Below are 14,796 nucleotides of genomic sequence, written 5' to 3'. Positions count from 1 at the left end.
CTTGCAATATCCTGGAATAGGAAAGCCCAAGGAAATATTTGTCCTTATGTGTTACAATGATTTCTTCCAGGCTTTTTATCAAAAATATGTATTAATTTATGCACAAGCCCATCTTGTAAAGAAACCCAACATTAAACAACTACTTAGCACTAAGTTATTTCATTTTATGATTCAGATTTTAATCTTTCTGTTACAGGATTTGTTCTTTTTGATCTTGCTATTGTCTATAAGTTATCTATCAAAGGATTTTATCCTTTGGAAAAAGAAAATGATTTAACACTAGGGAGATGGCAGGAGAGAAATCTAATTAACTGTGATACTTTTTTTGGTTTTGCTTTTCCAAAGTCTTGTCAACTAAGAAATAAACTCCTAAATGGATTTAGCACAGGTGTGGTCTTTGAGCACAGAATTATTAGCATGTGTTTTGATTTGGAGATCTCAACCTACAGTGTGCAGAAGGCCCACACAAACACAATTTTAATCCTGTTCAAGATACAATATTACAGCTAGTTTGAAGCCAGATAAGTCAACTATTAGAAAACCCACATAATCAATTAATTACCAAGTCCTGTCACTGTAAGTGTAGCTGACCGTGAAACAATCTTCCCAAACTGGTTTTCAGCTTCGCAGGTATAGGTTCCTTCATCATTAACCCACAAATCTAAAATTTGTTGTAAGGTAAAAACAAAAACAGGAACAGAATTAGCACATCAGCTTTGCACAAAAATCTGTCAGATTTCTTTCTTGGCTTCTAGTTATACACACATTTTTATCCACCTACTGTTAATCGAAAGGGCGCCTGTTTTGAGTTGACTGATGGAGCTAACTGCAAATGGTCTTGCGAAAAGTGGGGCACCATCCAACCGTTGCCACTTCACCTTCGGTTCTGGGTAACCCTGAACATAGCAAGCCAATGTCACGTTGGAGCCAATATCCACAGATTCATCACTAGGCTCTTGTGTGAAAACTGGAGATGCTATGAGTGGAGTACAGGAAAAACATAAATCAGATAGTAGAAAAGAAAAAACCCAGTAATACAACTGAATATCAGCTGCAGTGAAGCAATGAGGAGAAAAATATATTATTCTCTCTAGCTTGTGGACCTTTTGGACACAAAGGGGAGGCCACTATGGGAAACAGGACGCTGGAGTAGATGGGCCTTTGCCCTGACACAGCAGAGCTTTTTCATTATGTTCTAATGCAATGCTTCCCAAACTCCTATAGGGGAGCTGGGAGCACTATACCTGTGTGCAGGGGAGGGGCTATGGTAGCAACATGATCCCCAGGATCAAAAACTGGAAATGGTTTTTGGTTGTGTTTTTTACTGTTACAGAGGCTTAGGGAGCCTTGCAGAGGCATCTGCACAGTGCCCCGCATCCCCCAGAAGCCGGCATTCCCTCGGGTAAGGTTAAACTGCCCCCCCCCCAGTATCAGCTCAATCCTGGGGATTGCATTGTTGCCTCCCCTCACCCCTTAAAGGGGCAGGGACAAATGCTTCTCTAGCTGGTGGGTCAAAACCCACCAGTTTGGAAACCACTGTTCTAATGAATAATACTAATACTAAACCAAAAATGTACACCAATGCATTTATTTAATAGAAGCTCATACAATTTGCACGCCTTATCTGAAGTTCTTATGCTTACAGCCAACGTCGAGAGTTATTTTGCCAGATGCACTTCCTGCAACATTTGTTGCAACACACATGTAGTCACCAGCATCAAGATCCTGTGTTTCCTGAATCTTCAATAGGCCCCGGTGTAAGTCAATAATAAGGAATTCTGATGCCCTTAGTTCTAAGTCACCTAGATACAAGCAAGGAGCAACAGGGAAGAGGGAATCTTTAAAAATCAAACCTATTCAAGTCTTATGTCTTTTTGAGAAACCGCAATCATAATATTACATTGTAAACTTCCAGATGACTACTAGCTAAGAATGTAGCTTCCTAATGCCTCCCCAGAGACTGATGGCACGAGCATTGCCTTATTTATTACAGGGAAAATGGAAGCAGCTCTTCCTGATACCCTTTCTCTTCAGTGTTTAAATGCATAGGCATTCCTATATATTTTTCCCCTTGCAAACCACCATAGCGCCTGGGATGACTGGCAGCTCTCCTTATTCCCTCTGTGTTTGTGTGTGTGTTGCTTTAAACCAGAGGTGGCCAACCTGCAGCACGTGTGCCACTTAGTGGCAAGCTGAGGTGTGTGGAGTGGCATGCAGGATACCTGTGGACTACTGTAATGGTGCTGGGGTACTTAGAGCCCTGGTGCTACTTACACTGCCCTCCAGGGTAGCACTTAGGGCAGAAGCGGGAAAATCCAGGTTGCCTATTGGCTTCCCAGAATTGTAGGAATGGGGTGCGACTGTTGGTGGGGCCATTTTGGCTGCCCAGCATCAGTCCGTGCCTTCACTGTGAGCTGGGAGGGCAGGTGCAGCTTCACTGAGCTGTTTCAGAGCCCATGAGGAGCTGAAAGGTCTGCCTGTCAGCTGCTCTGTGGGTTCTGTGCTCAGTTGGGGGGCACCTGGCTGAGCACTAGCAATTGCAGTGTCGAAGTCATCAAGGAAACTTTATAGAATATCCCTGGGGGTGCCCTTCCTTCCTTTCACTGAGGCCCCCCCTTTAGGGGCAAAAGAAGGGGTCTCTGGGGCTTCCGTTTCCCCTTACCTTTGCAGTGTGGGCAGCCACCTTGGGTCCCCGCAGCCCCTATTTCCAGAGGCTTTTCAGGGCTGGTTCGTCTTAAAGGGCTAGCATCCCTTGCACTGGGCTTTAGGAATCTTTCAAGGGACAGTAGAGTGTAGTATTTGGTTTCCTTTAAAGGGTCAGCTGCATTTGGATTTCAGTGTCTCTTACAGAACCATTTGGTCTAATATTCCCCTGTTGTCCTGGATTTTCTCACTCCCTCATTCCTTCTTCATTCCTGTTTTTTTTTAAGCCAGTTAACTCTTTTAACTAATATGTAAAATCCATTTCAAGTTGTCCAAAAATATTACAGTTTTATTTCACAGGAAAAATGCACAGGTTAATCAAACTTAGAGCTGCTTATCTTCTGGGTAGATAAGAATAGGACTGCACTGTTAGTCAGGTACCAAGACAAAATCTTGTAGAAGAGTTGCAGAACTTTAAAAAAAAAACACACCACCAAGTAAAACAATAAATGGTTTTGGCTAAAAGCTACCTTTAAACCATTTAACCTGTGGAGGTGGGACTCCAGTACTTCTGCATTCCATTAAAGTTGTGTCTCCAAGAGCAATGAGAAGTTCATTCTGAACTACTGTCAATTTCGGGACCTCTGAAAGGGAACAAGTAGAGAAACACTAAGATCCAGTGCAGTGGTTGCCCCTAAGATCCGTGGTGCTGGTTCCCCATGAATCAAACATAGTAAGATGTATCCCTAAGAACACACACTCCTTCCCCTCATTCTCCTCCCCTTTCTATAATAAATTCTCCCTTCCTGTCCCTTGTTGGCATTAACCATATTTTAGACCCATGTTCACTGATAGGTACATGTTAGGTACAGGTTAGTTGCATGTACAGTGAAAGTAGTCATGTTTTGATGTCAGCTAAGATACTTTATAGCCAAACCCCCATCAAACCACAGTTCAAATTATGGTTTATAAGTGTTATCAGAGTTAAATAACCCAGTAAAAGATAATTATGAATACAGTGTGCCCTTGGTATCCACAGGGAATCTGTTCCAGGACCCCCAGGGATACCAAATTCTGAAGATAGTGAAATTCATAGGGGTACACCCTAGCAAACCAGAAGTGCCTTTCAGAAGTCTCCAGGAGGCCTTCCCTGCACCTCAGAAGGCCTCTCTGACACTTATGAAAGGCACCTCCTGTTGCATCCACAAGGTCCCTGTAGCCCTCCAGCCATGGGTTCCACATTTGCAGATATTCAAATCTGTGATCTAGGGTGTGCTGTAGCAGAGGCAGCAGCACTAGGCAACGTTCCAGGTTATATTGCCCCTGCTCAAGATTCAGCATGACTCAGTGCTGCCTATCAGCACTGTAAACAATACTGAGTTACCAAAACAAATAGCCTGAATCAATATAAAGCAAGCTTCTCTGTTCAAGTATTCATAGGTTGATATTCAACATTGTGATTAATAATGTTTATCAGATATTAATGGAACAAGGAACTAAATGCTGTTTCTTAAAAGACTTACCAATGTATGTGAGAATAGATGTCTCTTTAACTGTTCCAGCAGCATTACTAGCCAAACAGCCATAGGCTCCCATATCTTTGGGGATTGCATTTTTTATAATCAAAGTGCCTTCAGATGTCAACCGGTACCTGTCATTCACAACATCATTCTTGAAAGAGTTGTACACCACAAGAACATAATAAAAGGAGGCTTCATTGTACACATGCAGTTTCAACATACAAAGAACGCACAACCCCCATTTTCACATAGGAAATTACTCACACAAGCAACTTCAGAGAATGTCAAAGTATTTTAAGAGAACTCAGGGTCCAATCTATCCAACTTTCCAGTGCAGATGCAGCCATGCCAATGTGGTGTGCACTACATCCTGTGTTGGGAAGGGCAGTCATAGAGAATTCCTCAAGGTCAGGGAACATTTGTTCCCTTATCTCGGGGCTGCACTGCGGCTGCATCGGTGCTGGAAAGTTGGGTAGGATAGGGCCCTCAGTGTATTTGCTATTTAGATTTTCAACAGCACTTCCTTTCATACATGATAAAAGAAGAAATTAAATTCACATGTCTTAAAAAGGAAACTCTAAGCAATTTCTTTTTCCATAGTCTTTCAGTGCAATCCTCAGAAAACACAAGCACTAAGCTGGTTCTAATTATCCACAATCATGTGGAGCCTGTAATATTGACAAACACAATGTATTAACATGGGGATCATTTCCATTCTGTCTTTGCTTCTGTCCAATACTCTTGGTCCCTCCCTTCTCTGTCCTTCCACCACTGATGAACAGACTATTACCACAAAAGATGGCAAAGATGTGCTCAGACAGAGCTCTTGCTAATCAAAAGGAATATAATTAAATGCAACTGACGTATGTAGTGCTGTTGTTGATCCTTGATGAGTCTCCACTGCTTGAAATTATGAAATGGAAACCACAGTTTGCTAAATCTCACAGCAGACATTGGGATCCAATACCATCTTTTCACTCAAAGGCATTTTCACTATACCTCTTGAACATTTTCACCAACAGAAGACAAAGACAGGATACCTGTGGGAGCCCATGATAAACATATCATTGTGTGTCCACACTATCATTGGTTTCGGATGACCAGTTGCAGAACAACTTATAGACACATCAGATCCTTCAGTAAATGACTGATTCTTGGGTGAGACGACAGCTTTGGGTGGTTCTGTAAAACAGATTACAAGTCAGTTGCTACAGTTTTCAAACACACCATCTTACTGAAGTTATAAACAGATGATATGGTGAAATCAAACAAATCAAATAGTCAAATAAATAAATAAATAAATATGGCATGATGCAATTTAGGATTAGCTCAGTGTAAGTACAAGGACATCCAAAAGACTAGCTGAGTCTGAGAGAAAGAAGGAAAAGGAAAGATGGATGTCCCACACTGGTCAGTTGATCGTGTAAAAGGATACCCTGAAACTTGTGTAATCCTAATCCTATCCAACTTTCCAGCGCCAATGCAGCCATGCCAATGGGGCTTACCCGCACCCTGCGTTGGGGGTTGGCAGTCATGGAGGCCTCCTCAAGGTAAAGGAATGTTTGTTTCCTGACCTTGGGGCTGCACTGCAGGTGCATTGGTGCTGGAATGTTGGTTAGGATTGGGCCACTAGTTGGGTAGAGTTGCTGGAATCGTGCAACACATCAATTGCCCCATAGGTATAACTGTAAACAGTCCACTGATTGTATGAAGGAGGGCAGCCAATTGCAAAAAGGAGCAAGGCCTATGGGTCTGCCTATGTATGTGACTATTCGTTGTTCAGAAGAGCACTGGAACCTAATGGGAGTCAGCCAAAGACCGAGATGTCTAAAAGGTGGGATGAGTCTACAACTGAACTGGTATAAGGCACACACCTACCAGGGGGAATAGAAAAATGTTTATCCAAGACACATCCAGCCTGTACCATCTACTTTCAGAAGTTGCAGCCCAGCACAGTCCCCTGCTCAGCGACGTGGCAAATGGGCACAGGGGCAGAACAAGATTGCAATTCAAACTCATAATTTTTGGATAGGGAAATGGGGAGGGCAAATGTGAACATTTCTGTCCCAGTCTTTCTGGGACAAGACTTCCTGACTTTCTCTAGGACATCTCTCTGGGTAGCAACTTGCAACAAAATATTCATCTCTGAAAACACACATATTCAGAATATTGTAATTCGGCATCTTGAACTACGCTTTCCATCTTGAGAATCACTTGAGGGTTCCATCCACAATTAGCCGGTGCTAATGCCAAAAGAAACAAGTCATAGAAAGAGTTGTCTCTCCTTAAGCTTCAAACGGCTCTTCCTTGGGAGCCTACATTTAGGACACTGGAGTATCAACTTCCCAACACTCAGCCTCGTATTTTAAGAGAATGTAGTCTTTCGTCCTCAACAGCAACACTGGTATGATGAAATTACAAAACCATTGGCAGATAAATGCAAAAGCGTGTTTCCAGCATTTTTATAGACTAGCTGATCTAAAGGTATATTCTCTCATATTCTGTGTTTCTCATTCAGTGGGGCCAAATGGGGTAATAATAATTTGCTATAAAACAGATCACTATCATTGTTTTCCATATCACATATTGGCAGCTGAGGATGAGAAATACACAAAGCAATTTAAGGAGCCCATGAACCATTACGTCACTCAAGCGAAAGCCCAGTCAATCCATGATTACGAAGATAGGAACATATATTTACTTCTTTTACTATATTTTTCTTCTTTTACATATATTTACTTTAAGCATGTCCCATTCTTCTGGCTGAAGGTGGATAACAGATTTAAGTAAACATTCCATTAAAATGATATGTTATTGGAATAATGAATTAGCTGAAGGCTTTGATTAACTGAAGTGTTTTACACCACTGAACAATGCTTGTCTGATAATTTCAGTTAAATAGACCCCCAGATAGTCTAGTAAGCACTTTAATGAGAAGTAAGGTTGATGTGATTATGCTTATGACAACATAATTCAATATGTATGGATGTTTCCTATTTAATCTTGTAATTTTTATTAGTATGGTCTTTAACTAAACAATGCAAAAAAATTTTGATTCATTGATGAATTTATATACTTCAAGCCAACATGCATCTGATGGAAACATTATTATGTTGTTCCAGAATTGAAGTTGCAGGGTGCAAATGAGGCAACAAGGCAACAAGGGAGAATGCCCAATGTGATGTACTTTAATTTCCTGTTGCTTTTAGCCCCGCCTCCAGCTTTCTAAATATATTCTGATCTGTTCAAAATGAAGCCTTCTTAGTGTTAGAGACACCACAGCAACTCTGGTATTATACTGGGCTCTTCTGAAGCAAAATGTCTGAAGCGAACACGAACACACATTTCTAGAAATAAGTCCATACTAAGAGAATCCACTAATCCTCAGATTGCTGTCCATGTCCCCAAGTGTTTCAGAGAATGTGGCTGCTCCACATACTCTGTACATTTGATAGAGAAGACACCTATGGAACTCCAGCACAGCTGCAGCCCACAGGATTACCGTGTAAAACATGAAGTAGTTATAAAACTGCTCTAGGACAGGAAAGGACAGCAAATCTGATAGGCTATGCAGTTCTTGTGGAAGGAAAGGCCTCAAATCCAGACTTTAAAAAAAAAATTTCAATGCATATGGCAGAATTGTTCTGAAGTGATCTGCCATGTGCACAGCTGCCTGGACTATTTTTATTCTGTTTCAAACACTGCCAAAACAGAGCGGGGGATGTTTTAAATGCTTTGTGGTTTTGAGGAGGATCTACTCATCTGTTGACATGAGGAAACTGAGATTGGCTCATATGGGAGGACACACTGTGCCTGAATAGCACCTCTCTGACAATTCAGTGTTATTTTATTACACAGTAAAAGAGACACTCAGAAATAACGGTCTTTGATTAAGATACATACTTTGCACATTATAGCGGATTGCCCTGTGGAAAAGTCAAGAGAAGGTACTGCAAAATCCAGTGCAGCTACATCTGGCAGCATTTACTGGCTTTGTTTTCTGTCCCAGCAGAAAGCGTGACACAACAAGGACTAAGAACCATTGGGGATGATTTTATCCCCATGTAATTTTGCTTTCTAATCACACATTCTACAGCACAAAACGGACTACTCCAAATGTTTAAACACACCTTTGAGCTATTTGTTTTTAATTGCTCTTTACCCAGGTCACAATCCCAGCAACAACTCCTCCCCCTCCCCATCAAAGATCCAAGATTTTGGAACAGAGGAAGCAATGGAGAAGCCTCAAATTGTATCATTGGTCTATGGCAATGGTCCTCAAGGTGGTACCCATGGCCAGTCTTAGGAACTGCAGGGCCCAATGCAAAACATTTTTGAATGCACCCCCCCCCACTCAGAAGAATGAGTGGCAGCTGCGAGACCAGGCCTGATAGTGCCCCATGCAAAGCATGGCACTCAGAAATAGGTGGTGGTGATGTGAAATCACCACCAACTGCTTCCAGGGGGCCTATTTCAAGCCAACTGAACTCAAGGGCAGATGGGCAGGCCAACCGGCAGCAGTGTTCTGCTCACTGTGCTCTCCTCCTGACACCCTGGTATGGAAGATTTCATGACCGAGCATTGGCTACAAAGCAAGGTGCCGTCTGCAGGCACTCTGCTCACTGCCCCAGTTCAGGGACCACTTTGGTCAAATTGCCCTAAAGTCGGCCCTGACTCTGGAGCCAGACAGGATACACGTGCTTTGCAAGTGCTCGTTCAGTCCAGGTAGAATATCTTCTGCCAGCTTGGTGTGGTGTTGCCTGGAAATGATCTCTCAGACTTGGGCAAGTGCCATGATCCGCTGGCCAAGCATGGAGCCTCCTTAGATGTGGGGCCCAATTTCACCAAACTGGCCTAAAGCTGGCCGTGCCCATGGCACCCACCTGCTACTGCTGTCACTGCCTGACCCATGGGCTTGAATTAAGAACGAGAACAGACGGCAGAGCATCTCTGCCTTCTCCCATCTGCACTTCTTCTGCTCCCTCACCATCAAAACACAAGCACACACTTAGCCAAGCAAAGCTTCTAAAATCAGCAATCTTTGTGTGTGAAGTCTCCTGGTGTGCCTAGCCCCTCAACCCTTCAGAAGCATTTGGGCAGAGTCCCCTACCCCTGGGCAGCCATTCTGCGCTAACACCTGCAACCTCTTTGCAGAATCCCAGCAGTACTCACAGACTCCACAACACTGGGGACCCCCAATCTGTCATCTTCCTTTCGAAGCAAACAGACCAGCAAACTGTCCCTAGAACCAACACTTGAGACATTTTACTAAATGAAAATTTTCACTGCCTGATAACAAGTTAAAGAAGTCTTTTTATATCTCCTTTTACATATAATAGAGAAAAAGAAACTAAACCACAGAAGCACTTCTAGGGCCTGTTTGCTGGTCTTCCTTCTCCATCGTTTTAGATTATGAGCCCCTTTGTACAGGGAACCACTTACTTATTTGTTTAGCTATTTAAACCACTCTGTGAATTTGTTGTTGTCACTGAAATGCAATATATATTCTTAACAACAACAACATGCAAACAGGAAGTATGTGGGAAGCCGTTTGGGTGAAATAGATTTCATGTGGCTTAGGCAATTAATAACTCATATCCCGCACCCATCACCACTCTAAAAAATGAAGTGGTGTATTAACCAAGATAAATCATCTTCCCCATATGGCAGTTGCTTCACATAAACCACTTCCCATGCAGTTGTCTCCATATGGGTCATCTGGTAATAGCAGGTTTCCACAATTCCAGTTTCCACCCTCACCATGGCAAGTGGGCTGGCAACTTTTGACAATTACAGTGAGCAGATGTTGGTTAGACTCAGAGGAGGTGCCCTGGCCACCTCCACTAAATGCAACCAAACCCTGCTCAATCCTTTTGTGAAGAAGGGGGTTGTAATGGCTGCACTCAGCCAAGGCATCCTGGATCCAGTGCTTTTCTCTTCTGCTCTGAAGCAGGATAGGGCTTAACTCTGCTCAGCAGAGGTGCCTTGACACCAACAACCTTTGGCAATGGTAGTGAGCAAATGCTGGCCATATGTAGCACAGACTCCCTGAGCACCTCTGAGCTTTCCTTTCCTGCAATCCAAATCCCTCCCTCATATAGCTGCTACTAATACTTAAAAAAAACAAAACACAGATCCTATTAAAATATATTCTGTGTCAACCACCTGAGTTTGATCATTAGTGAAACACCAGCCTGATGTGCCATTCATCACTATTAGAGAAATACCACTATTCACAATGGACTGGACACAACACTATAGCATCATCAAAAAAGGATGATGAACAGATGTTACTGTGTCCCACTAGCCATGCCTAAAACCAAGTCAAACCTATATCCACGTTCCAGCAGAGAGCAGAACCTACACATGGAGCATAAGGCTCACCCTAACTAATAAAAAGGTTGTTCTGCAGCTGCATTTTGGCACAGAATCATGATTCTGATATCTTGTGAGGCCATGAGGTTATTAAAAGTTCTTTAATTCATCATTGGTTTGACTCTTGGATAAGAGGAGACTTCAAAATAGCTCTGACATTAAAGAGTGCTGTGATACATTAGTACCTAGGATTGCATATGAGGAAAACAAACCACAAGAGCAAAACACAACAACTGTGATTTTAATTCCATAGACTGCAGACAGAGAGCCAAGAAAGAAAACACCAGGCCAATACAATACATTCCCTCCTGATTTCTGCTTTGAATTGAGTTCCTGTAATGAAACCCCGACTGAACTCGTTTCTAGGACAACAAGTACTGACACTTACAGTTGCAGTACTGTATATGTTACTAATAAAAAATGGCATCTGGCTTGTGCTAACATGGATCATAATTAATATGTCAAATATTTTTGTTGCAATATTTATCACTTTTTGTCAGGCAACACAGCTTTATGAAGATTCTACATACAATGCAGCAGTTTGGCAAAAGATTCATCCCATCTTCCTTGCTCCCAGTTAAAAAGAAAGAAGGGATATGCTATCAAGATTCTCTCTCTTTTTTCAGTCAATTATTACTCTTTTTAAAGTCCTTTCAAGCTTCCAACAACAAAGGCAGCTGTATTGCCTTTTGATTGCCAGGTCTTTTATTTTGTAAAATAAAATGGATAGTGGTAGATAAACCTAAGTATAGGCATGCCCTGGTATCTGCAGGGGTTCCATTCCAGAAACCCCCCCCCCCGTGGTTAACTGAAACTGCAGATACCAGGGAATGCCCCCACCCTCCAGAAGTGCTTCCCTTACCTCTGAGCCCAGCAGAGACTGTGATCCTGATAGCTTCCCCAGGCATACCGATGCTTTATAAAGCATTAAAAACATCACTTCTGGTTTTACAAAGAAAATGGAATTGAGTTTTTTTTTTAAATCTAAGGTTCAGTCTGAGACTGGCAAAGGCTGTGGACAGACATGCATGGCTTCTGATGGGCTCAGAGGACCCTCCAGAGGCAAGGGAGTTCCCTTTGCCTCTGGACGAGGTGTGCAGGGGGGGCCCACAGACCCGATCCGTGGATAAATGAATCTGGGGATTCAGGATCCAAGGATATGAGGGGCCCCAAGTATCCCATCCTGGGATCTTTGGAAGAAGGGTAGGATACAATTGTGATGAACAGTTCTAAACTACAGTGCTAGTTTGACAACACAGCATTCTTTTGAAAGGCAGACACACTGAATTCTGGGTAATCACAAAAAAGAAATGGAAGAGCAATAATGGCAATCATTCATTCTGTAAACATCCTCATTTCCTTGCCATACTCCTTCATAGAAAAATGATTCCAGATTTTACCTAATTATTTTTCAGGAAATTTTTCTGTGCATTTTTTATGCTTTGTATGTCACCATTACAGCTTTAATAGTAGAAAGGCAATGGGTGTGATTCTATCCAGTACTTCTACGAACCAAGGTGTGAATTGTCTCTCCCGACCTTGTGCAAATGGAACTGTTTGCATTCACAGAAGTACTAACTGGCATCCAACCCAATGTATACATATTCAAAAAAACTAACAGCCCAATCCTATTCATTTCCACCATCCCACCGCAGAATCCTATGGTGGGAGGGGGAGTGGTAGAGGTCTCCTCTAAGGGACCTCTTCTAAGGTAAGGGAACAATTGGGTAAGCCTCAGCGGTGCAGGGGGTCTACTTGGACCTGTGCTAGCTAAACAGCTGCCACTGAACCTGCTTTACGGCAGTCAGCACCAGTGGAGTACGACCATGATATCAGAAGGTAAGTATGGGATTGGGCCCTAAGTCATACAAATAAATGGGAGCAATGCAGAAGAACAATGTCTGAATTTGTACAAGTCCACAAAAGCACTTCATCTTCTGGACAAAGAGAAGAAATCAAAAGGAAGGGAAACTAAATAGAATGCTGTTTGTAGAAATGAAAATTTCCTTTCCACGTTACCTTGCACCGTAAGGAATACAGATGACACAGTGGAACCACCTTCATTAGAAGCCATACAACTGTACTCTCCAGCATCTGAGAGTTTTACCAGTTTGACTTCCAGAGAGAGGTTGCTCATCATCCGTATCCGGGATGGCTCCACAAGTTTCAGATCTCTGCTGTTTCTATACCAGGTGAGATTGTAACGTACTGTGCTCACAGTTAAGCATGTCAATATGGCTCGATCACCAGGAGTGACAGTAACATTATTAGGGACCTGTACGATAGGTGGAGGTTCTGTCAAAAAGAAAAAACAAGAACACACACAGACATTATTTACAAGATCAACACACCAGGAAAGCAAAGGAGAAGTCTCAGTATCTACTTGCTTTCACCTCAAAATGTTCATGCATAGCACAACCCTTAGGGCTGGATTGAGTGTACCACACAGCAAGATCCCAGACAAATGGGTCTTTTAATACAGTGGTTATGTGCATGTTCTGGTATTGTAGTGGGAATTAAAACCAAGGCAGCCATGAAAACAGACCTTTTGTTGACCTGTTCCCTTTAGTCAAAATATCCCACTCTCACCAGGTTATTAAAACTACAGAGAAAATGCCTGTTGCTCTCCTGAACAGAGTATCACCAAGGATATTTTCTGATAAAATGGAACCATATCCGCCACATTCCCACCATTTAACATCTGTTTAACACAACTAACAGCTCAATGTCTAAATTATAGGTATGAGAGGAACCCTGTTTTGTAAAACCTTTATTATTTCACAATCATTGTTCCTTATGAGTTACCTTTAGAAATATTTACAATTTGTAAATTAAACAAGCCCCATAATGGCACTACACTTTCATCCCAAAGTTGATTTACACATTTCCATTTATCATGGTGTAGGGGAGTTCCATTTACTGTTGGATGGTTTCAAGACATTTATAGCTATTTTTGAGCACATGCTAAAGCTCCTGTTAAAGAACGTTAAATTATCTCTGTTTTTTTGTTTGACTGTTTGAAGGAAATGTGTTAATAAAAAACACACTATGGTTTTAAAAATGTTTTTCTTCATCTCATCAATAATGAAAACTTCAATACTATCATTGTTTCCAAATTTTCCCATTTGTCTGTGGAACTCTATGGTCACTTTCACCAAACTAATCTGCTATTTTATGTGAAATAAGAAAATAATTTTAAATCACAATTAGCAAATCACTCCACACTGATGATACTTCTGAACGCTGACTAAAGAAATTTCCCTTCAAATAATTACTGTGTTTTCCAGCAAACAGATTGGTTCATTAGTTCTCAAACAGAGAAGCTACCTCATCAAGGAAGTCCAGGGGACGTTGTGTGAATTTTATTCTTGACTGGGTCATAAGATGGTTTTTCAAGCCTATTCCCTGCCAATAACTATAATACAGATGACAGCCATCATGGGTGACATCACTTCCTCACACCAAGATCATTCCACATGTGGGTTAAAACTGCAGCCAGCCAGATGATCCGAGAAACAAGTATCTTTTTGCATCCAGAAAACAGGCATTCAAATGCACCATGCCTCTGGACACGAAGGCTACATGCAGCTAACATGGCTAACAGCCGTTGACAGATATATCTTTGAATCATAACTCCACAAATGGGGACGTGCTAAAATGGATCATTTGGCTTATTTTACAGAACAAAATCTCCACAGTTTTAAGTAAAATGGATCATTTTAGGCAGGGCATGATAAACGGAACTAACCTGATACATCAAGAAATGTCTGTGCGCGTCCAGTTCCTGCACTACTAGTGGCAATACACTCATAGTAACCTTCATCCCGCAGTGAGACCTTCGCAATCTCCCAGTTCACACTAGCTGATTCTCTGCAATAAAAAATTTAAAGACTCTTCAGAGGGTTTACATGAAAGATAAGAGAAATAGCTAGGTCTTAGGCTCCTTTTGACTGCTAAACAGCCACTCCTTATTCACACATCAGGTAACAGACCTCAAAACTAAGTCTACCAAAACTATCAAAACCAGTCTTCTCAAAACTAAGCCCAACTGTGAACAATAGTCCTATTAAAATGTGTATAGGATTGCAGCCTTACGGCCCAATCCTACCTGAGCCAGGTGATGGCAGTGTGTCTCTTCCACTGGCACTGACTGCTGTAAGGGAATAATTGTTCCCTTACTCAGAGGAGACTTCTGCAACTGTCCCCCCACAGGATGCAGTGGTAGCCATTTTGATGCTCTGCATTGGTGGGGGGGGCA

The 14,796-nt window shown here is 42.1% G+C and overlaps 1 protein-coding gene across 2 annotated transcripts in view; it reads right to left on the bottom strand.

The window, feature by feature from the left end:
- LOC136649750 (hemicentin-1-like) overlaps nucleotides 1-14,796 on the bottom strand; it is a 180,377-nt gene that overhangs the window by 158,353 nt on the left and 7,228 nt on the right. For both annotated transcript variants that reach the window (XM_066626612.1, XM_066626614.1), the window contains exons 4-11: nucleotides 14,287-14,408; nucleotides 12,558-12,833; nucleotides 5,204-5,345; nucleotides 4,167-4,294; nucleotides 3,174-3,287; nucleotides 1,644-1,802; nucleotides 782-976; nucleotides 563-661 (exon numbers count right to left, since the gene is read on the bottom strand). In XM_066626612.1, the coding sequence (XP_066482709.1) occupies nucleotides 563-661; nucleotides 782-976; nucleotides 1,644-1,802; nucleotides 3,174-3,287; nucleotides 4,167-4,294; nucleotides 5,204-5,345; nucleotides 12,558-12,833; nucleotides 14,287-14,408 (1,235 nt within the window). The remainder of the gene's footprint in view (nucleotides 1-562; nucleotides 662-781; nucleotides 977-1,643; nucleotides 1,803-3,173; nucleotides 3,288-4,166; nucleotides 4,295-5,203; nucleotides 5,346-12,557; nucleotides 12,834-14,286; nucleotides 14,409-14,796) is intronic.

The sequence above is a fragment of the Tiliqua scincoides genome, chromosome 4, assembly GCF_035046505.1.
Source record: "Tiliqua scincoides isolate rTilSci1 chromosome 4, rTilSci1.hap2, whole genome shotgun sequence".
Taxonomy (NCBI): Eukaryota; Metazoa; Chordata; class Lepidosauria; order Squamata; family Scincidae; genus Tiliqua; species Tiliqua scincoides.
Note: the sequence above shows the minus strand (reverse complement) of the source record. Positions and strands in the feature narration are given on the sequence as shown.